Source organism: Cervus canadensis, chromosome 8, assembly GCF_019320065.1.
Source record: "Cervus canadensis isolate Bull #8, Minnesota chromosome 8, ASM1932006v1, whole genome shotgun sequence".
NCBI classification, from domain to species: domain Eukaryota; kingdom Metazoa; phylum Chordata; class Mammalia; order Artiodactyla; family Cervidae; genus Cervus; species Cervus canadensis.
The window spans coordinates 65188926-65213134 of NC_057393.1; the positions used below are offsets into that span (position 1 = coordinate 65188926).

General features: G+C 37.6%; 1 protein-coding gene and 1 non-coding gene across 6 annotated transcripts in view; both read left to right on the forward strand.

Annotated features, from left to right (window-relative positions):
• Nucleotides 1-24209, forward strand: part of MICU1 (mitochondrial calcium uptake 1) — a 221350-nt gene that overhangs the window by 185715 nt on the left and 11426 nt on the right. For all 5 annotated transcript variants that reach the window (XM_043476629.1, XM_043476631.1, XM_043476632.1 and 2 more), the window contains one exon: nucleotides 8641-8749. In XM_043476629.1, the coding sequence (XP_043332564.1) occupies nucleotides 8641-8749 (109 nt within the window). The remainder of the gene's footprint in view (nucleotides 1-8640; nucleotides 8750-24209) is intronic.
• On the forward strand, nucleotides 22842-22914 carry TRNAG-CCC. Its single transcript has one exon. It is a non-coding gene; the product is annotated as a tRNA-Gly (tRNA).

Genomic DNA, 24209 nt, shown 5'->3' on the forward strand with positions numbered 1-24209 from the left:
CTGAGAAAGGCTTTCTTGTCTCTCCTTGCTCTTCTTTAGAACTCTGCGTTCAAATGGGTATATCTTTGCTTTTCTCCTTTGCTTTTCGCTTCTCTTCTTTTCACAGCTATTTGTGAGGCCTCCTCAGACAACCGTTTTGCTTTTTTGCATTTCTTTTTCTTGGAGATGGTCTTGATCTGTGTCTCCTGTACAGTGTCACGAACCTCTGTCCATAGTTCATCAGGCACTCTGTCTATCAGATCTAGTTCCTTAAATCTATTTCTCACTTCCACTGTATAATCTTAAGGGATTTGATTTAGATCATACCTGAATGGTCTAGTGGTTTACTGAGTACTTTTTATGTACAAGACATTTATTTGTCTTCTCCCTAATTATCACATTCTGCTTGGTGGGTAGGATAACCATTTTTGAAATGAAAAATACTTTTTCCAAACCTTTGTTATTTGCTGAGAACACCCAGTGTCTTAAGAGGTGGCACTAGGATTCAAAGCCAGGCTGTCTCATTCCAGAGTCCATAATCATCCTACTGAGCAATCTGTTTATTGTCATTCTTTATTCTCTGTGATTTGAATAAGCAGAAGAGTTTGGAGTAAACAAGAAAAACAGTGTTACTAGACTGGAGCCTATCTCTTAGTGAGATAGCTGCTACTGCTGCTGCTGCTGCTAAGTCACTTCAGCTGTGTCCGACTCTGTGCGACCCCATAGAAGGCAGCCCACCAGGCTCCGCCGCCCCCGGATTCTCCAGGCAAGAACACTGGACTGGGTTGCCATTTCCTTCTCCAATGCATGAAAGTGAAAAGTGAAAGTGAAGTTGATCAGTTGTGTAGGACTTTTAGCGACCCCATGGACTGCAGCCTACCAAGCTCCTCCTTCCATGGGATTTTCCAGGCAAGAGTACTGGAGTGGGTTGCCATTGCCTTCTCCAGTGAGATAGCTAGAAAGGTAAATTATGGAACCAGATTGTAGAAGAACTTGTATACTACACTAAGAAGTTGGGGAGTTTCCAGTTGACACTGGGTGTCACTGATCTTTTGTCAACAGTAGGAATGAACATATAAAGAAAAGTGATGCTTCAGGACATTTAGATTCTTAAAGAAATGTAACTAATAGAAATGGTGTAAGTTCCCCCTACTGCCAGGCACCAACCAGTTGAAGAAACCTCTGGGCTTTGCAATGGGAAGATGCTTTGTTGGAGCAAGACAAACACAATACCTCTGAAAGGGTACCCACTTGTTGACAGTGACCACATGGAGGGTGGGAGACTAGATGACAAGGGTAGAGGAAGAATTACTTTGTACTGTACAACATATATTGCCTAGTATAGAAATAATGTAAATATTTTTTAAAACTAAGCAGAAAAATTGAGCAGAGAATAGGTTGGTGAGAAGCATAGCATATAAGAAAGGAGGAGGAGACTATTCCTTTTTTTAATGGGCCATAGAGGGACTCAGGCAGTTGGGTTGATTCCTGGCAGATGGATTCACTATGACTAGTTAAAAGACAACACAAGAGAATCATTACAGTGTGTCTATACCACCCATGGCCTCTCAATATGAGATTCTGACTTTACAGCTGACTCCAGAGGAAGCCAAATTTTCCTTCCTTCTCATCTCATTCTACTATAACTGCCTTTTATTTTTTAACAATTTTATTGAGGTGTAATTTATATATCATAAAGTATATATAAATTAAGGTACAATTCACCCATGAATGATTTTTTTGTAAAGTGACACCCATCAATGATATTTAGCAAATTTAGTAAATTTGCAGTCATTACTGCAATATCTAGTTTTAGAAGATTTCCACCACCCCAAAAAAGAGCCCACATGCTAATTTATAGTCAATACCCATTTCCGCCCTAGTCCCACACAACCATAAATCTTCCTTTTGTCTCTATAGACTTGCCTTTTCTGAAATTTCGTATAAATGCATTCATGTAATAATGCAGTCTTGTGTCTGGCTTCTTTTACTTATAATATTTTTAGGTTTATCCATGCATACAATAGAATACTATTTACTATCCATAGAGAGGAATTGTCATTCAGTCACTCAGTCATGTCCACCTCTTTGTGACCCTATGAGCTACAGCTTGCCAGGCTTCCCTGTCCTTTACCATCTCCCCGAGCCTGCTCAAACTCATCTTCATTGAGTTGGTGATGCTATCCAACCATCTGTTCCTCCGTCATCCCCTTCTCCTTCTTTCAGTCTTTCCCAGCATCAGGGTCTTTTCCATTGAGTCAGCTCTTTGCATCAGGTAGCCAAAGTATTGGAGCTTCAGCTTCAGTATCAGTCCATCCAGTAAATATTCAGGATTTAGGATTGATTGTTTGATCTCCTTGCAGTCCAAGGGACTTTCAAGAGTCTTCTCCAACATCATAGTTCAAAAGCATCAATTCTTTGGCACTTAGCCTTCTTTATGGTCCAACTCTCACATCTGTACATGACTATTGGAAACGCCACAGCGTTGACTAGGCGGACCTTTGTTGGCAAAGTAATGTCTCTGCTTTTCTATACAATGGAAGACTATTTACTATCCATACAGTGGAATACTATTTACTATTTAGAAATACTGTTTACTATTCAGTATAAACTACATACTAGTAGTTTATAACTTTTTATTACTGAATAGTAAATAATATTCCACTGTATAGATATTTATACCTTGTTTCTGCCATCACCAGTTGATGAACATTTGAATTGTTTGCAAACTGAGGCTGATATAAACATTTACATACAAGTCTTGATGTACATCTATGTTTTTATGTCTCTTAAGGAGATTCCTAGGAGTGGATAGCTGGGTCATATAGTAAAATTTTGTGAAACTTCCTTTTTAAGAAATTTGCCATACTGTTTTCCAAATGACTGTACCGTGTTACATTCCACAGCAATGCATGAATTCATTTTCTCCATATCCTCACTAAAAGTTGTTATTATCTGTCTTTTTGATTAGTCATCCTAATAGGTATATAGTGATATCTCATTGTGATTTTAGTTTGCATTTCTCTAATGAATGATGATCTGAAGCATTGTTTCATGTACTCTTTAGCCATTTATATATCTTATTTGGGAGATGTCTGTTCAAATCTTTTCTTTAATTGGGTTATTGTTATCTCATTATTGAGTTGTAAGAGTTCTTTATATAATTCTGGATACAAATTCTTTTTCACACATATGATTTTTAAATATTTTCCCCAGTCTGTTATTTGTTTTCTCAGTATTTTGAAGTACAAAATTTTTAACCTTGATAAAATCTAATATATCGAATTTTTTTCTGTGTATGGATTGTGTTTTTGGTGTCATATCTAAGAACTCTGCCTTACCCAAGGTCATAAAGATTTTCTGGTTTTTCCTGAACATTTTACCAAATTTCTTTTAGTTTTGAAAGACAATTCTGTGTGCTTGTTTAACAACTTCTCTAATGTTAAATTCATTTTAAAACAACATAAAGAAATACTTCTATTTAGAGTCAAAGTACTATTAATTTTATATCCTATTTTTAGTCATTTAGAGCCCAGTCATGTAAGTTCTTTCAGTTGGTTTGTTGAAGATCTGGTCACAGAATAAAATAGCTCCTGCTCTTCTACTCCCCCATAGTATACATTTTACAAAATCCCTTTGATGCCAAGCCTAAGAGAAGGGTATTTCCTTTTGACTACTATGTCTGCAGTTCAAGTCACCCAACAAAAGATTGTGCTTAAGCCATAGCCTTTTAAGTCCGAGCGACTCAACTTTCAAAAAACCTGTCTTTGCACTTTCTATCCACAAACTTCATGTTGCACTCTTATTCTAGCTTTATTCTAATAAATCTCTGGACTTTTTACTGAGGTAGTTACCAAGAAATAAGAATTTTGTGAATAGCATTATCTTTTCTTTAAGGAGGCCTATCAAAATTTTAAGCTCTATAAGACCAAGACCCATGTCCAAAGCAATTTTATTTTCCTCACTGTTCCTAGCAGAGTGCTAAGTGGTTAGTAAGTGCTCAATAAAAATTTTTATTATATTTATGTAGTAAAATACAAAATGTTGCATATTTTTATTTAATAATGGCTTAATATTTGTATTTCACTGTTTTTCTGTCATCAAGTGAATAATCACGCAATTTAGATTTTTCTGTTCTCTAATAATTCTTAATGTAAGGACTGTTGTCTTTAATGTTTCACAGTAAATTAACTAACACACATTAGAGGTTGCCGTCAGTTTTAGGAATTTATGTTAACCTTTTAGCCTTAAAAATCCTTTCATAAACTCAGACACCAAAGCTCCCCTACCCTGTGGAAATCCAAACCTAAAATTTAAAAAAGGAGAAAAACTTTAGCATGTCTTTTTTTAAATTTACCATTGAAAATATAGAACAAAATTTACCATTTTAGCCATTTTTAAATGGTTTAATGGTACTAAGTACATTCATACTGCTGTGCAACCAAAATCATCATTCATCTGCAGAGCTTTTTCATCTTCCCAAACTGAAACTCCATACTATCAAACAATAATTCCTCATTATCCCCCTCCCTACTCCTGGAAACCACCATTCTACTTCCTGTCTCTAGGAATTTAACTACTCTAGGTAATTCATATAAGTGGAATCATACAGTATTTGTGCTTTGGTAACTGTATTATTTCCCTTGACATAGTGTGTTCAGAGTTTGTCCTTGTAGCATGTATCAGAACTTCTTTTCTTTTAAAGGCTGAATACTCTTCCATTATTGTCTTTTGATGGAAAGAGAAGATGGTATTAGTGTATCCATTCATGAGCAGATGATATAAAATCTGTGCTTCTGATCCAGTGGAATTCTCCTCATATTATGTTATAACCTAGTGCTTGCATTAGTTAGCATATTGTAGCATTTTTACAAGGAATGAGCTCTACCTCTGGGTACTGTAAGTCAAGACCATGAGAATGACCTCAAGTTGAGAGGAAATTATTTAATACAGGCCTTCCAGTTCACCACCAAAAGTTATGTAACTTGGAACATACTAGCTGCTCCATAAATGTTTGAATGAATTCTTAAATATAGATGGACCACTGTTCACAATTTCCAAAAACTGGAAATAGCCCAAATAGAATAGTCACACAATGGAATACTTACAGCAATAAAAGTGAATGAACTACAGACATACACAAAAACATCAAAAAATCTTAAAGACAGAAGCCGGAGACTTCCCTGGCAGTCCATTGCTTGCCTCCATGCTTCTAGTGCAGGGGATGCCGGTTCAATGCCTAGTCAGGGAACTAGGATCCTACATGCCATGTGGTGCGGCCAAATATATATATATATATTTCTTTTTAGAGACAGAAACCATATACAATAGAATGCATACTGCATGGTTCCATTAATAAAATTCAAAAGTAGATATACTTAAACTCCTTAAACATATGTTAAAGGATACGCAAATAGATAGAAGAGCTATTTTTTATGAAAAGCAAAGAAATGAATCTCCTAAAATTCAGAATGATTTTTATCACAGAGAAGAGGCTCATGACCGTAAAGGGCCATTATTGGGGAATGGGAGAGAAGCTCCTGGGATGCTGACAGTAGTCTGCTTCTTGACCTGAATTGAGTTTTTATGGGTGTAAAACTTCATTTTACAGAGTTTGTTCATTTGTACGTTTATGTTTTACACACCTTTCTATTTGATCCTCATATTCCACAATTTTAAAATGTTTAAATTCTGTGATTCTAAGGGGAAAAACCAAGGGAATATTTCTTGCAAAGATGGGCACAATAAAGAACAGAAACAGTATGGACCTAACAGAAGCTGAAGACATTAAGAAGAGGTGGCAAGAATACATGGAAGAACTATACGAAAAAGATCTTCATGACCCAGATAACCACAATGGTGTGATCACTCACATAGAACCAGACATCCTGGAGTGCAAAGTCAAGTGGGCCTTAATAGCATCACTATGAACAAAGCTAGTGGAGGTGATGGAATTCCAGCTTAGCTATTTCAAATCCTAAAAATGGTGCTTTAAAGTGCTGCACTCAATGTGCCAGCAAATTTGGAAAGTGCAGAAGTGGCCACAGGACTGGAAAAGGTCAGTTTTCATTACAATCCCAAAGAAAGGCAATGCCAAAGAATGTCCAAACTACTGCACAATTGCACTCATCTCACATGCTAGCAAAATAATGCTCAAAATTCTCCATGCTAGGCTTCAACAGTATATGAACCAAGAACTTAAGATGTTCAAGCTGGATTTAGAAAAGGCAGAGGAACTAGAGATCAAATTGCCAACATCTGTTGGATCATAGAAAAAGCAAGAGAGTTCCAGAAAAACATCTACATCTGCTTCATTGACTACACTAAAGCCTTTGACTGTGTGGATCACAACAAACTGGAAAATTCTTAAAGAAATAGAAATACCAGACTGCCTTACCTACCTCCTGAGAAATCTGTACACAGGTCAAGAAGCAACAGTTAGAACCAGACATGGGACAATGGATTGGTTCCATATTGGGAAAGGAGTACATCAAAGCTGTATATTGTCACCCTGTGGCATCATGCAAAATGCCAGCCTGGATGAAGCACAAACTGGAATCAAGATTGCCAGCAGAAATATCAATAACCTCAGATATGCAGATGACATCACTCTAATGGCAGAAAGCGAAAAGGAACTAAGAGCCTCGATGAAAGTGAAAGAGGAGAGTGAAAAAAACTGGCTTAAAACTCAGCATTCAAAAAACTAAGATCATGGCATCGGGTCCCATCAGTTCATGGCAAATAGATGGGAAGCAATGGCAACAGTGAGACTTTATTTTCTTGGGCCCCAAAAGAGGTGACTGCAGCCATGAAATTAAAAGGATTGCTCCTTGGAAGAAAAGCTATGACTAACCTAGCTAGACAGCAGAGACACTTTGCCAAGAAACGTCCGTCTAGTCAAAGCTGTGGTTTTTCCAGTAGTCATGTATGGGTGTGAGAGTTGGACCATAAAAGAAAGCCAAGTGCCAAAGAATTGATGCTTTTGCACTGTGGTGTTGGAGAAGACTCTTGAGAGTCCCTTGGACTGCAAGGGGATCCAACCAGTCGATCCTAAAGGACATCAGTCCTGAATGTTCACTGGAAGGACTGATGCTGAAGCTCCAGTACTTTGAGCACCTGATATGAAAAACTGACTTCTTAGAAAAGACCCTGATGCTGGGAAATATTGAAGGCAGGAGGAAAAGGGGACGACAGGTGATGAGATGGTTGGATGGCATCACCAACTCGTTGGACTTGAGTTTGAGCAAGCTCTGGGAGTTGGTGATGGACAGGGATGCCTGGTGTGCTGCTGTCCTTCTTGTGGCAGAGTCAGACATGACTGAGCGACTGAACTGAACTGAACTGAAGGGGAAAAACTAAAAAGATCATATGACATAATCATACAGTATTTTAGCTCTTAGTTAGATTGATAAAATAAAGATATCATTGGCCAGTTTCCTGGTACTACAGTACCAAGAAAGTACTATAGTCTATATTAAGGTTTCCTTTTTACTGAGTTACAGATATAAATTCCTAGACTCTGTAGTTTGTGTGCATGCTTAGTCATGTCCGACTCTGTGCAACTCCATGGACTGTAGCCCACCTGGCTCCTCTGCCCAAGGAATTTTCCAGGCAAGAATATTAGGGCGAGTTGCCTTTTCCTACTCCAGGGGATCTTCCCAACCGAGGGATAGAGTCCATATCGCCTATGTCTCCTGGCAAGTAGATTGTTTACCATAGTGCCACATGGGAAGCCCAGGCTCTATAGTTTGGGGAAATGGAAATCAGAAGAGGAGTAGTGCTGGGTAGAAGCCTGTCAACATCTGTAGTCCATTAAGGACCTGATGCTTCATTAAAATGCATTAACCTCAGTGTCTTGCCAGTGTTACTCACTTCTTTGAAATTGTATTCATTTCCATCCCAGCATGATGTGTGAGAAATGGGAAGCAGGCAAATAGGACAGATCTTCCTCCCTCTAATCTCTCTTTATCCAGCTACTCTCTTGAGCCATCATAAAAGGTAGAATTAAAGATCAGCAAATCTTTGACTAGCTTTTGAAAAGAATTTCCTCATTCACAGAAATTTCATCAAATTAAAGTTACATGGCCAATTGCTTCGTTGCTTCGTTAGTAGCTTTTAAATTGGTATAATGAACAGCTTTCCCAGTTGCTTGGGTTCTGCTAAATTCTGAAACTATTCCCATGTATATCACTGACTTTGGTGATTCTTTAATTAGCTTAAGCCTCAAAAAAGCTTGACTGGCCTATTGAGTAGATTATTAAAATGAAAGTTCTAATGGGTCTTATTTGTTAAGATGTATAACAAATCAAGTGGCTACAGCTCATTTAGGGAGTGCCACAACAAATACTGTGGCTAATTGGAGGATATAGTTAGAAATATTTTGATTAAAGATATCCAGCCACCACTGGAAACAGCTTCATGTCAGATTTTACATATGAGGGGAAAGCAATTAGCTAGCATGCCTTTCTTAGGGTAAAATTCCAAAATTTTGTTCCCCTGTTGTTTGTAAATTTGACATTCCTTGAGTAATTTGTTGAGTCTCTGTTCCAGACATAGCATAAATTTCTGATTTATAGGCATGGGTATATGCCTAGTCTTCTGCATTTTATGCTGCTTTTTGCACAGGTTCCTGCCTTACCTTACTGTTTTTTCTCCTTTCAGGGGCTGACATTTCAGGAAGTGGAGAACTTCTTTACTTTCCTAAAGAATATTAATGATGTAGACACTGCGTTGAGCTTTTATCACATGGCTGGGGCATCTCTTGATAAAGGTAATGAAATCCAAAAGTGTTTTTTAGAAGCTGTAAACAGTGAATCTGTAATCCATTAGGTGACTACCCTTCCTTAACAGAAATACCTGAATTTTTCTTGACATTGTTTTTGATTTGCTTTATCATGTTGACTTTGCATGGGCCTTGCATTTCACCCTGAGAGGCCAAGTTCAGCAAATACATTTTCTTGAGCTAAACGCTATAGTCAAGACAGATGCCCATCTTTAAATGATTAGTCTTGGAAACACATCTAAGCTGAGGCACAATGCATGGAATTTGGAAGTTCTCTTATCAGAGCCAGAGTTGTGACACATATAATGTGAAGCTAAAGTTGCTGTTCATTTTAATTCATTCTTTGTTGGGAAGGAATAGTTTGGTTTCTTTTTCGTGTTAGTTTTTGTGTTTTTCTTTAAAGATAAAATCATGACTCAGAATAGCACCTCCATTGGCTTGCTTCATACAAATTCAGCTCCAGTTTGTATAGGCAATGGGAGAGAGCAGAGCAATTGCAAGCAGTTTTTCGCAATATTATGAAAAATTTCAAACATACACAACAATTATTCAGAGAACATCCATATATCCAGCTTAATTAACATTTTGCTATATTTCTCTGATATCTGTGCATATATTCATCCTTCTCTTTATCAGTCCCTCATTTTTTTTTGATGCATTCAAAGTACGTTAGAAACATAAGTGTACTTCACTCCCAAGTACCTCAGCATGAATATTAACTGAAGTTCAGTAGTTGTTTACAGTTCCCTTGTGCCCTTTTGCAGTTAATTTCTGCCCCTAGTTATCCAGAGGCAACCTTAATTCTGTATGTTTTTCCACCATAGATTAATTTTGTTTGTTCTAGAACTTCATACAAATGGAATTATACCATGAACACTCAGCTTCTCCAGCCTGTTTTTGAGATCCACCCATGTTGTTATGCATACAGTAGTATGTTTTGTTTCTTTTTTATGAATAGTTATCTATTGTATGACTACTCCAAAATGTGTTTGTCCTTTCTTCTGTTGGGGACCTTAGCTGTTAACAGTTATTGGCTATCTTGAATCTTGAAGCCACTATGAACATTCTTGTGTTAGTCTTTTTGAGGATACGTATTTTCATTTTTCTTGGATAAATACCTAGGAGTATATTGCTGAGTCCAGAGAAAGGTGAGTATTTCTTTTATTAAAAAAAAAAAAAACTTTCAGACACTTTTTCACAATCTTTCACTTTTATTTTTGTGACTCTGGAATGTACATTAAAGTGTCTCATTGTGTTTTTAATTTGTACTTCCCTGATGACTTCTGCTATTGAGCAGCTTTTTGTGTTCTCATCATTCAGGTACCTTCTTTGGTGAAGTGTCTGTTCAGATCTTTTGCCCATTTTTATAAGGTTGCTTGTCTTATTGAATTGTGGAAGTTCTTGTTGTATTCTAATACAAATCCTATATCAGATATATATACTTTGTGAATAGTTTCCTAGTCTTGGCTTGCCTGTTCACTTTTTCATGAGGTCTTTTGAGTAGTGGAAATTCTTCTTTTTAATAAAGTTTAATTTATCAAAATTTTTTGGTTATTACTTTCTCATCCCAATAAACCTTTGTGCTCAATTGCTCACTTGCGTCCGACTCTTTGCGGCCCCATGGGCGGTAACCCTCCAGACTCCTCTGCCCATGGAATTTTCCAGGCAAGAATACTGGAGTAGGGTGCCATTTCCTACTCCAGGGCATCTTCCCAACCCAAGAATCAGACCTGAGTCCCTTGTGTCTCCTGCATAGGCAGGCATTCTTTACCACTAGCGCCACCTGGGAAGCCCACCAAACTGTTAAGATATTCTCCTATATTTTCTCCTAGAAGCTTTAGTGTTTTAACTCTTGTATTTATATGTAATCCATAATTTCTAAATATGGTGTGAAATAAAAGTCAAGATTCTTTTTTTCCACATGGATATTCAATTGTACCAGCACTATTTGTTGAAAAAACCCTCCATTAGTTTGTTTTGGCACCTTTATAAAAAATCAGATGATCTTTTAAGTGGAGATCTATACATCTATCTTTATACCCATGGGCTTCCCTGATAACTCAGTTGGTAAAGAATCCGCCTGCAATGCAGAAGACCCCGGTTCAATTCCTGGGTTTGGAAGATCTGCTGGAGAAGGGATAGGCTACCCACTCCAGTATTCTTGAACTTCCCTTATGGTTTAGCCGCTAAAGAGTCCACCCGCAATGAGACATGGATTTGATCCCTGGGTTGGGAAGATACCCTGGAGAAGGGAAAGGCTACTCACTCCATTATTCTGGCCTGGAGAATTCCATGGACTTTGTAGAGCATGGAGTCGCAAAGAGTCGGACACGACTAAGCGACTTTCACTTTCACTTTATACCCATACTCACTGTCTTGATTACCTTATAGCAGCCTTATAGAAATTCTTGAAGTGTCATGTATTATAGATTCTCCCAACTGGATTCTTCTTTTTCAAAATTGCTTTAGCTGTTTTAGGTCCTTTTATTTCCATATAAATTTTAACATCAGTTTGTCACTTTCTCCATGAAAAAGAGGTAGGATTGTGATTACAATAACATCGAAAATATACATTAATTTGGGGAGAATTGACATCCTAGTGAAATATGAGTCTTCTAGTTCATGAGCATGTTATCACTCTCCATCTTTATAGGTCTTATTTCTGTCATCAGTGGTTTGTAGTTTTAAATATAGAGGTCTTACACATAATTTTTAAAAATTTATGCATATTTTATGGTCTTAATGTGATTAAAATTGAATTTTTATTTCATTTCCATTTATTTGCTATTATAAAATATAATTGATTTGTGTTTATTGATACTGTATTCTGTAGTCCTGCTAAATTTGCTTATTCTTCTAGGTAATCTGTGAATTCACTAGGTTTTCTGTGTAAGTAGTAATGTCATCTGCAAACAGAGATAGTTTCACTTCTTTTTTTATATTTATTCCTTTATTTTCCTTGCCTTACTGCACTTGCTTTAACCACCAGTACAATGTTGAATGCAGGTGATGAGTGTGGGTATCCTCGGCTTCTTCCTAATTTTAGGGGGGAAAATCAATACTTTAAATTAAGATGGATATTAGATTAGACTGTTCATAGGTGCCCATTACCAGATTACGGAAATTCCTTTTTCTTTGTAATTAAAAAAAAAAAAAGATTTTGTCATCAATGACTGTTGAATTTTGTCAAAAACTTTTCTGTATATATAGAGAGGAATGATTATATGGCTTTTCTCCTTTATTTTCTTAATATGGTAGTTACATTGATTATCCCTTATTGTCCTGAAATAAACCCAACTTGATGATTATGTATTAGGCTTTTTATATATTGCTAAGTTTATTTCTAACATTTTGTTAAATATTGAGGAATATTGATCTGTAATTTCCTTTTTTGTAATATCTTTTCAGATTTTTATAATAGACTATACATCCTCATAAAATGAGTTGGGAAGTTTTTTCTTCTTTATTTTCAGTAAGAATTTGTATATGTATATATGTGTGTGTATGTAAATATATATATATACACTGTTCTTTCATTTTGAATTTTTTGATAAAATTCACCAATGAAACTATCTGGGTCTACAGTTTTCTTTGTGGGGAATTTTGATAATTTTTAAAATAAATACATAGGCATTCAGAGTTTATTTTATCTTGTGTGAATTTTAATAAGTTGTCTTTTTTTAGAAGTTTGCCCATTTTGTATGTTATTTAATTTATTTACCTAAAGCTGTTCATAATATTCTATCATTATCCTTTTGATATCTATAAAATCTGAAATCTAGCGTTTATTTCTAACATTGGTGAATTATATCTTCTTTCTCCTTTTTTTTTTTTCTTATTTAATCTACCTAGAGGGTTAGCAATTTAAGTTTTTCAAAGGATCAGTTTTTTACTTTATTAATTTCTGATTTTTTCTTTTGCATTATTTCTTCTCATATCTTTATTATTTCCTTCCTTCCACTTATTTTTCAGTAAGCCTACTCTGCTTTTTCATTTTTTAGCTTCTTAGCATGGAACTTTACCTGTTTTTTCTAAGATAATCTTTGGAGGCTATAAATTTCGTTCTAAACATTGCTTTATCTATATCCCACAAATTTTGATATGTTGTATTTTCATCATCATTCTGTTCGAAATATTTTATGATTTTCTGCATGATTTCTGTGGTGGATTACATATTATTTAAAGATAGGTTGTTTTTCATTTCCAAATATTTTATTTTTCTAGATATACTCTTGTTTTTTATTTCTAATTTAATTCTATTGTGGTCAGAATATACACTGTATAAAATTTCAGTTCACTAAAATGGACTGAGAACTTGTTTTATCACCCAGAATTTGGTCAGTTTTGTTTTGATGAATGTTTCATATATATTGGAGAAGAATGTGCATTCTTTTGAATGTAACGTTACAAAAATGTCAGGTCAAAGTGTGTCGATAGTGTTCAGATCTTATATGTCCTAACTGATTTTTTTGTCTAGTTGCTTTTAGTTAGTAGTAGTAGTAGTTTAGTCACTAAGTCATGTCTGACTTTTGTCTCATGTCTGACTTTTGTGACTGTAGCCTGCCAGGCTCCTCTGTCCATGGGATTCTCCAGGCAAGAATACTGGAGTGGATTGCCATTTCCTTCTCCAGGGGATCTTCCTGACCCAGGAATCGAACCCGGGTGTCCTGCACTGCAGGCAGATTCTTTACCAACTGAGCTACAAGGGAAGCCCACTGCTCTTAGTGAGACTGACATGTTAAAATCTCCAAATATGATGTGTGACTTTGTCTGTTTTTCCCTTTAAATGGTGTCAGTCTTTACTTCATGAATTTTGAGCTCTAGTGTTAAGTACATACATATTTAATGATTATGATTATTGTGTTTTCCTGATGAATTAGCAATTTTATCATTATGAAACATTCCCTCTTTATGTCTAGTAATACACCTTTTCTTGAAGTCTGTTTTGTCTGGTATTGACTTAACTACTCTAGCTCTTTGGGTGGGCTTCCTTGGTAGCTCAGCTGGTACAGAATCTGCCTGCAGTGCTGGAGACCCCAGTTCAATTTCTGGGTCGGGAAGATCCCCTGGAAAAGACCCACTGCAGTATTCTTGGGCTTCGCTGGTAGCTCAGACGATAAAGAATCTGCCTGCAATGCGGGAGACCTGGGTTCGATCCCTGGGTTGAGAAATTTTCCTGGAGGAGGGCATGGCAACCCTCTCTAGTATTCTTGCCTGGAGAATCCCCACGGACAGAGGAGCCTAGCAGGTTCCAGTCCATGGGGTTGCAAAGAGTTGGACACGACTGAGCAACTAAGCACAGCACAGCACAAATCTTTGGGTAGTTACTCTTTGCATGGTTTGTCTCCTCTCTTTTTTTGTGTTAAACCTGTCTATGTATTTATGGTTCATCTCTTCTAGACACAGGGTTGGGTCTAGTGGCCTTTTAGCTCTGCCTTTTTGCATTTTATATTGTAGTGATTTTCTCTAGAAATTGTAATTTTTCATGGGTTACTTAAAGTTAATATTGTACCACTTCAAGTTGATTGTAAGAACCTTGATTTCATATAGTTCCATTTACTGTCACCCCCATCTTTTATACTATAGTTGCCATATTATATTTCATCCATATATGTTATAATCACTATCATATAATGTTAGGATTTTTGTTTTCAACAATTATACTTTTAGTAAATTAACAAAAAATTTTTATACTTAACCACATTTACTCATACTTAGCAGTATGAGTGTTTTTCATTTGTTCCTGAATATCTAAATTTTTATCTGATATCACTATCAGTTTGAAAAACTTCGTTTATCATTCTTTATGGTACATATCTGCTGGCAGTGATTCTCTTAGTTTTTGGTTTATCTGACAATGTTTTTATTTCACCATTGAGTACTGCAATTTGTGATTTTTAAATTTCTCCAAAGCATTGACTCGGGTTTTATAAACACAGTCTTGCTTATTCAACACTTTTTGGTGGGTTTCTTAAGATTTTCTAATATAAGTTCATGCAACCTGCAAATAGAAATAATTTTACTTCTTCCTTCCCGACAGGGATGCCTTTTATTTCATTTTCTTGATCCACATAGCTTTTTAAAAGAACATTAGTCTCCTTGCTTGTTTACTTATATAATTTTGTTTGTTTAAAATAATCCCTCTTCTGACCTTTGTGAAAACCTTTGGAAAAAATCAATGAAATCATGAAGGTTATGCATGTATTTGTATAATACCACAGGGTCATTTTTGTAGAATAGCTTTGGTTATATTGCTTTGTTTCACAGAATAGATCTGACAGCATCTGTAAGTCCAACATAAAAGATTTGAAGTCATCACTTATTATTAAATAAAATAAGTAAGCTCGTCTTTATATTTGCATACCGTTTTTTGAAAAGTCTAACTAAAGATCATAGATTTGCCCTCAGGAACAATTATATAGGATGAATCACTATCTGTGTTAAAATTATAGGATGCACAAAATAGAATGATTCAGGGTAACAATAGCAAAGGAAAGTGTAACCTAGTGGTTAAAAAAAAAGGATAGTGTTTCTTTCAAATAACTTCAAACCATCTCCTGCGATGTTTAGTCTCTCCGTAGAGTTTACGCCTCATTATCCTTGCTAATAGAGACAGCAGTACAAATTTTATAGTCATATCTGATATCCAAAAATATGTTTGGCTTTGAGATAGATGATGTTTGGCATTTATTTTGACTTCTTAGTTTGTTTCATCTGTATAACTTTGGATTCCCTGAATGTAAAAGAGAGATATCTATCTAGGGGAAACTGGCCTAGATTCATGCTAAGAGGGAAAAGCCAAGTATGTTCATTTCCTAGTGCTGCCATAACAAATTACCACAAACATGGTGATCTGAAACAACAGAAATTTATTTCACAGCTCTGAAGGCCACAAATTTGAAATGAAGGTGTTGGCAGGGCCATATTCCCTCTGAAGGCGCTAGGGAAAAGTCCTCCTTGCCTCTTCCAGCCTCTGGTGGCTTAGTCACTCCTATGGAGCTTGTGGCTCCATAACTCCAGTCATGCTTCTGTCTTCACATGGCCTCCCCTCCCCCTTCTCCCTGCGTGTCTGTCTTCTGTTTATCTCTTGTAAGAACACTTGTCATTGGACTTAGGGCCCACCTGAATCATCTCAGGATTCTTAATTACATCTGCAAAGACCCTTCTTCCAAACAAAGTCACATTCATAAGTTCCAGGGCCTAAGATGTAGACATATCTCTTGGGCCAACATTCAACTCACTATAACAACCAAGAACTAAATATCACTCATATGTAGTCCACAAAGTAAAGCAAAAGTAGAAACAAAAAATAAATTTAATTTACTGTGGGAATATTTGTATTGTCTATTTAAAACTGAATTTTTTTTTTTCATTTATTTGGCTGTGCAGGGTCTTAGTTGTGGCATGTAGGATCTAGTTCCCCAACCAGGGATCAAACCCAGGGTCTCAGCATTGAGAGCTCAGAGTCTTAGCCACTGGACCACCAGGCGAGTCCCTAAAACTGAATTTTTTAAAGAAACCTAATTATGGTCTTTCTTTCCCTGGCTAACTTCTACTTCTTCAAAGAGCCCTTCCCTGACTACTCAGTATAAATTGTATAAAACTAACTACATTAACTATAGCTTTTGTAATTTTTAACCTAAAATCTTCTAATTTCACTCTTATCATCAATTCCTATCCATAAATTATAGACATGGGCTTGAATTTTCACAAATACGGGTAATCAGTAGAGTAGAGATTACTATCTGTGATGTTTTGTACATTGACAGTAGGCTTTCAGTAAACACTTACCTGAGGTAAACAAACAAAACAAAAGTAAGCATTATCCTTGATTCCCTACTCACTCATCTGCATATTTATTTTTTCAATGAATCTGTGTCTGTCCTTCCAGAAATCCCCAATCTGACTTTGTATCTCCGTCTAGCCCACTCTACTTCTAGCCTCTCTGCCTGGGCTTACAGGGCTGCATGTGGCATGGCTCTCACATACTCTTGAGTAAAACGAGCATCACTTTCTTACCAGCTCACTCCACTCTGCATGTCCTTCTTTTATTTTCTAGATACATGAAGTTCCTTCCCACCTGAAACCCCTTGTTGTGGCTGTTCCTTCACCTCAAGTGCCCTTTCCCGGGACTTCAGTGTGTTTGGCTCCTTGTAACTGAGGTGTCATAAATCACTTCCTAGGTAGCTCCATCAGCCTGTATCATAGCATTTATCACTACCTGGCATTTTCTTGTATATTTATGTGTGTTTATTATCTGTCCCTATTTACTAGAATGCTTATCTGTCTTGTTCCTGGGTATATTTCCTGTGCCTAGGACAATAGCTAAGATATAGTAGACCTTCTGTAAATATTTGATCAACTAATAGGTGAATGAGTGACTATCTTGATAGATGTGAACAAGACATAGGATCTCAAGCCAGTAACCCCTCACTTTTGACAGTAGACCCAGAGAACAAATCCATGTCATGAATTCACTGTTTTCTGTAAGCCCTGTGTTTTAGACTTGACATACACTGCACGTGGAGAGACTAGCATGTGCTTGGCTACCATTCCAAGTTCCTTCTCTTTGCCGAATGTGCCTATCTTTTAGAGGCTCTCCTTGCACTCTCCCCTTTTAAACCTTCCTTAGCCTGATAGTCAGACTGGTGATTTTTCCATGGATTTGAGCTCTATACCAATTCTGCTTCCACAGGATCATGAGATTTCACTGCTGAGATAAATCTTAGAAGAGAGGAAGAAAAATACAATGGTTAACAACACAACCCTGGATTTTAATCTGGGCTCCATCGTTGACTAGTTCAGTGTATGTGTGTGTGCCTGCTTAGTCACATACAACTTTTTGTGACCCCCATGGACTGTAGCCTTCCAGGCTCCTCTGTCCATGGGATTTTCCAGGCAAGAATCCTGGAGTGGGTTGCCATTTTCTCCTCCAGGGGATCTTCCCAACCAGGGATCGAACCCCCATTTCCTGCATCTCCTGCATTGGCAGGTGGATTCTTTACCACTGAGCCACCTGGGAAGCCTGACTAGCCAAGTATCTTTGGGCAATTTCTAAATTTAGTTTCTGTGTTTTTAAAATCAGGATAACTAGATCCACCTCACAGGATTGTTCTGAGGATAAATTATCTACATACAGCACTTAACCTTGTGCCTATCATGCGGTGAATGTTGAGTAAATGCCTGCTGCTTCCATTATGAGGTTGATGATATAACCAGATTTAGCATAGTTCATGCATTCATTCAGCTAAGCAGCATAGGCATTGTGCTGGGCACAGGGTTCTGCTCTCAAGAAACTCACAATCTATCAGGGGAGAAAGAAGAGGATACAAGTTGTTCAAGTTGTGATAGATGCGAATTAGAGCCTCTGATCTCTATGGGAGGTGGGGGAAGAGTACCTTTGGGTGGACATATGAGTACCTTTGTCTGCCTGCTTTTCTCAGTCTCAGCTGTCTTCATTTTTTCCTAAAAGGTTAGGACCTTCAGAAATTGGCACCTTTTAGAGGCCCTGGCACTGTCTCTTCCTTGGCTATTTTAGAGCTTGCAAACCTGTCTTTAGACATAATTTAGCACAGAATTTCCCAAACAGCATTGTGAAGAACATTATATACTGCAATATGTTAATGGTTCTGTGCGTTTAAAACAAAACCCCAAAAAAGTGTTCCATGGTTCAAATAAGTTTGGAAAATGCCAAGTTATACAGAATTTCTTCCTGCGGCACTACTCCTGCCAACTTTTTAATATGCTAATGTGCATTATTAATCTCCAAGAGAGTGATAAAATTCCCAAACTTGACTTGCCCTAAAATGTCTTTTAACAACTTACAGAGCTAATGTTCCTCGGAACAGTTGGAGAACCTAGGCAGGTGGCAACTGCAGATTTACATTCCAATGTGATCTAATCCCTCCAGAGAGAAAATGGCAAATTTTGTTGAGGCTATTTCTTTAGTTCCGCATGGCCCATGTGAGAAAGACAACTGTCAGGCAAGAATGAGATGTCTTTGGTGAATCTGACCATCTGGAGAAACAACCTTTCTACATGAACTAATAGTATGTTTCTACTATGGGTCATCTCTTGTTTCGCACTTAAGAGGATTTGGTTCTATTGCTTATTCATACACATATTGGGCATAAAATTGGATATATAACCTCTCAAGGGCTGTCTGAATGATTTACCTAGTCTGCTGAAGAAGGTAATTGAAAACTGAACATGACTCCTTCCCCATGGCATCCTATGATGGAAAAGTTAGAAATTATTTGAATTGGAGCTCTAGAATGAGCTATGGCCTGTATGTATTTCTGCCAAGAGAATAAAAGGTTTCCAGGTGCTGAAAAGCCCCTTTATAAAACACCTTAGAATATTAGAGATTTGGGAAACTTGTAGGTCCAGTTGTGTCTTCTGTGTACTTGGAACTATAATACAGGAAACAATGGCACAAATACAGCCCATGACCTTTAGTAGTCATGCTCCAGCACAGGCCCACTTAAATCAAAAATCATAATTTATGCTATAGTTGCCCTCAATTCTGTATAGTCATTCTATATGCACACTTTACCTAATTACCTGACAAGTCAGGAAAATAAATAGTAAAACCTGTGGCATAACTCCTACAAGGTGCTCTCTGCAACCCCAAGTATTTTTACTGAAAGGTAGTATTATCCCCTGTTTTATGGAAAAGGAAATATAAAATGAAGCACCTTACCCTTGGTTACCCAGCTAATAAGTAGAGCCAGAATTCAACCTCAGGGCTCTCTGATCCCAAAGCCTGTATTCTTTCCATACCATCATGTTGTCTCTCGATATCCCAAAACGCTTCTGGGATTTGAAAGCCTGTACTGAAATGTAATCCAGGAGGAGACAATGCAGGTTCACCATTTTGAACGCTGCTTCTCAGCAGCTTAGGGAAGGAAGACAGGCACTAGGTTGTCTCCTCCCAGTTCCCTTTGGTTAAGAGTTGACCATTCTTGGGTGGGAATAGAGTCCTTTTGATAAACTCTGATGTTTTGGAGTCAGTGCCCTTTTGTTAAATATGGAATAGGACATTTTCCCCCTATAGTTGTCTCTTCTGTTCAGAACCATGTTTTCCAACTCAGACACACTCTGACATCTATAGCGCATACACTACGTGACACAGATTCTTGGAGTTGTCTAATCTAGCTTCTTATGCCCACAAAGGAACATCTTAGTAGACACATCTGTGTCCTTCACTTTTCTGACCATATTACTCTTTGGTGAAAAAACCAACACACAAAAGCCTGCAAGTACTTAAATATAGTCATGAAGCAAGGAAAGTTGGTACCCCTTTGAAGGATCCCACAGAACAGAAAATACATATGTCTCTACTAAGCTGTCATTTCTGAACATCAAATTATAGGATATACAGATGTGGACTTTTGAACTTCTAACGATCCGGGTGTTCCTTATCACCTTTACTTGTGGGTGTGGCAATGTTCTATTATACTTTCAGAGACACTTCCAACATCTAGCATTTATTGAAAATTAAATATATTCAAGAAGTTTGTAAGCATAAATTCTGGTTTTAAACTCAAACCTGATTTTGAGTCGCTGTAACTCACTAGCTTTGTGTCTTTGAATGAATCACTGAAGCTTTCAAAACCCCAGTTTCCTAATCTGTAGAATGGTGATATAGACTCCTTGCCTCAAGCCACTGAGAGAATCAAATGAGATACTCCTATATTGAAGAAAGTAGGGAAGACCACTAGGACCATTCAGGTATGACCTAAATCAAATGCTTTACAGTTATACAGTGGAAGTGAGAAATAGATTCAAGGGATTAGATATGATAGACAAGAGTGCCTGAAGAACTGTGGACGGAGGTTCATGACATTGTACAGGAGACAGTGAACAAGACCATCCCCAAGAAAAAGAAATGCAAAAAGGGAAAATGGTTGTCTGAGGAGACCTGACAAACAGATGAGAAAAGAAGAGAAGCAAAAGGCAAAGGAGAAAAGGAAAGATATACCCATTTGAATGCAGAGTTCCAAAGAATAGCACAGGAGATAAGAAAGCCTTCCTCAGTGATCAATGCAAAGACGTAGAGGAAAACAATAGAATGGGAAAGACTGGAGATCTCTTCAGGAAAATTAGAGATACCAGGGGAACATTTCATGCAAAGATGAGAACAATAAAGGACAGAAATATGGACCTAACAGAAGCTGAAGATATTAAGAAGAGGTGGCAAGAATACACAGAAGAACTCTACAAAAAAGATCTTCATGACCCAGATAATCATGATGGTGTGATCACTCGCCTAGAGCCAGACATCTTGGAATGCAAAGTGAAGTGGATCTTAGGAAGCATCACTACAAACAAAGCTAGTGGAGGTGATGGAATTCCAGCTGAGCTATTTCAAATTCTAAAAGATGATGCTGTTAAAATGCTGCACTCAATATGCCAGCAAATTTGGAAAACTCAGCAGTGGTCACACGACTGGAAAAGGTCAGTTTTCATTACAATCCCAAAGAAGGACAATGCCAGAGAATGTTCAGATTACCGCACAATTGCTCTCATCTCACACGCTGACAAAGTAATGCTCAAAATTCTTCAAGTCAGGCTTCAACAGTACATGAACCATGAACTTCCATATGTTCAAACTGGATTTAGAAAAGGCAGAGGAAGCAAATATAAAATTGCCAACATTCGTTGGATCATCGAAAAAGCAAGAGAATTCCAGAAAAACGTCTACTTCTGCTTTATTGACTACACCAAAGCCTTTGACTGTGTGGATGACAACAGACTACGGAAGATTCTTAAAGAGGTGGGAATACCAGACTACCTTACCTGCCTCCTGAGAAATTTGTATGCAGGTCAAGAAGCAACAGTTAGAAATGGATATGGAACAATAGACTGGTTCCAATTTGGGAAAGGCATATGCCAAGGCTGTATATTGTCACCCTGCTTGTTTAACTTATACGAGAGTACATCATGTGAAATACTGGGCTGGATGAAGCACAAGCTGGAATCAAGATTGCCAGGAGAAATATCAATAACCTCAGATACACAGATGACACCACCCTTATGACAGAAAGTGAAGAAGAACTAAAGAGCCTATTGATAAAAGTGAAAGAGGAGGGTGAAAAAGTTGGCTTAAAGCTCAACATTCAGAAAACTAAGATCATGGCATCTGGTCCCATCACTTCATGGCAAATAGATGGGGAAACAATGGAAACAGTGACAGACTTTATTTTAGGGGGCTCCAAAATTACTGCAGATGGTGAGTGCAGCCATGAAATTAAAAGATGCTTGCTCCTTGGAAGAAAAGCTATGACCAACCTAGACAGCATATTAAAAAGCAGAGACAGTACTTTGCCAACAAAGATCCATCCAGTCAAAGCTATGGTTTTTCCAGTAGTCATGTATGGATGTGAGAGTTGGACTAGAAAGAAATCTGAGTGACAAAGAACTGATGCTTTTGAACTGTAGTGTTGGTGAAGACTTGAGAGTCCGTTGGACTGCAAGATCCAACCAGTCTATCTTAAAGGAAATCAGTCCTAAATATTCATTGGAAGGACTGATGCTGAAGCTGAAACTCCAATACTTTGGCCACCTGATGTGAAGAACTAACTCATTTAAAAAGACCCTAATGCTGGGAAAGATTGAAGGCAGGAGGAGAAGGGGACGACAGATGATGAAATGGTTGGATGGTATCACCGACTTGATGGATGTGAGTTTGAGCAAGCTCTGGGAGTTGATGTACAGGAAAGCCTGGTGTGCTGCAGTCCATGGGGTCACAAAGAGTTGGACACTACTGAGCAACTAAACTGAACTGAACTGAATCCTTTATTATTATACTAGATTGAAATTATGAAATTATAGGCAGCCACCTGTTCTGTTTTCAACCCCAAAGTACTGACTTTCCTCTGTATTTATCTTCAGTTCAGTAAGGAGCTAATAGATTAGAAACATCCTCTCCGGATATGGCAATTTGGCAAAAAATTATTTTTTAAAATATCACCCTAGAACCTGATATGGCTTACTGTTTGTTCTCTTAGAAAGTAGTATGTGCTGCTTTTTTCAGCCACTTTTTGAGATTTGCATTAATTTAGAAGTTGTTGTGACTTCTCTGGTGGTCCAGTGGCTAAGACTCTGCACTCCCAATGCAGGGTGCCTAGGTTCGATCCCTGGTCAGGGAATTAGATCCCACATAGTGCAACTAAGACCCAGTGCAGCCAAATAAAAATAAGAAAAAAGGAAAAAAGAAATTGTAAGTTGCTTTGTTTTTAATGAGGAAGATTGGAGCTTTTAGTTTCTCCTAAAATTCATCATTCATCTAAAAATTCCTGAGATGATTGCTTTCAGAAGGCATTGTTTTTCATTGTCTATTCACTGTCATGTGCAACTCTTTGCAACCCCATTGACTTCAGCACACCAGTTTTCCCTGTCCTTCACTATCTCCCAGAGTTTGCTGAAACTTACGTCCATTGAGTCAGTGATGCCATCCAATTATCTCATCCTCTGTTGTTCCCTTCTTCTCCTGCCTTCAATCTTTCCCAGCATTGAAGTTTTTTCCAGGGAGTCAGCTCTTCACATCAGGTGGCCAAAGTATTGGAGCTTCAGCTTCAGCATCCATCCTTCCAATGAATATTTAGGACTGATTTCCTTTAGGATTGACTGGTTTGATCTCCTTGCTGTCCAAGGGACTCTGACGAGTCTTCTCCAGCAGCACAGTTTGCAAGCATCAATTCTTCAGCAATCAGCCTTCGTTATGGTCCAACTCTCACATCCATGCATGACTACTGGGAAAACCATAACTTTGACTATGCACACCTTTGTCGGCAAAGTGATGCTTTTTAATCCAATGTCTAGGTTTGTCACACCTTTTCTTCCAAGGAGCAAGTCTTTTAATTTCAATGGCTGCGGTCACCATTCTCAGTAACTTTGGAGCCCAAGAAAATAAAATCTGTCATTGTTTTCACCTTTTCCCCATCTCTTTGCCATGAACTGATTGGACCAGATGCCATGATCTTAGTTTGTTGAATGTTGAATTTTAAGCTAGCTTTTTCACTCTTCTCTTCCACCCTCATCAAGAGGCTCTTTGTTCCTCTTCACTCTCTGCCATTAGAATAGTATCATCTGCCTATCTGAGATTGTTGATATTTCTCCTGGCAATCTTGATTCAAGCTTGTGATTCATCCAGCCTGGCATTTTGTATGATGTACTCTGCGAACTTAAATAAGCAGGGTGAAGTATACAGCCTTGACATTCTCCTTTTCCAGTTTGGAGTCAGTCTGCTGTTTCATGTCCAGTTCTACCTGTTGCTTCTTGACCTGCATACAGGTTTCTCAGGAGATAGGTAAGGTGGTCTAGTATTCCCATTTCTTTAAGAATTTTCCAGTTTGTTGTAATCCATACAGTCAAAGGCTTTAGCGTAGTCAATGAAGCAGAAGTAGATGTTTTACTGAAATTCCTTTGCTTTTTCTGCGATTCA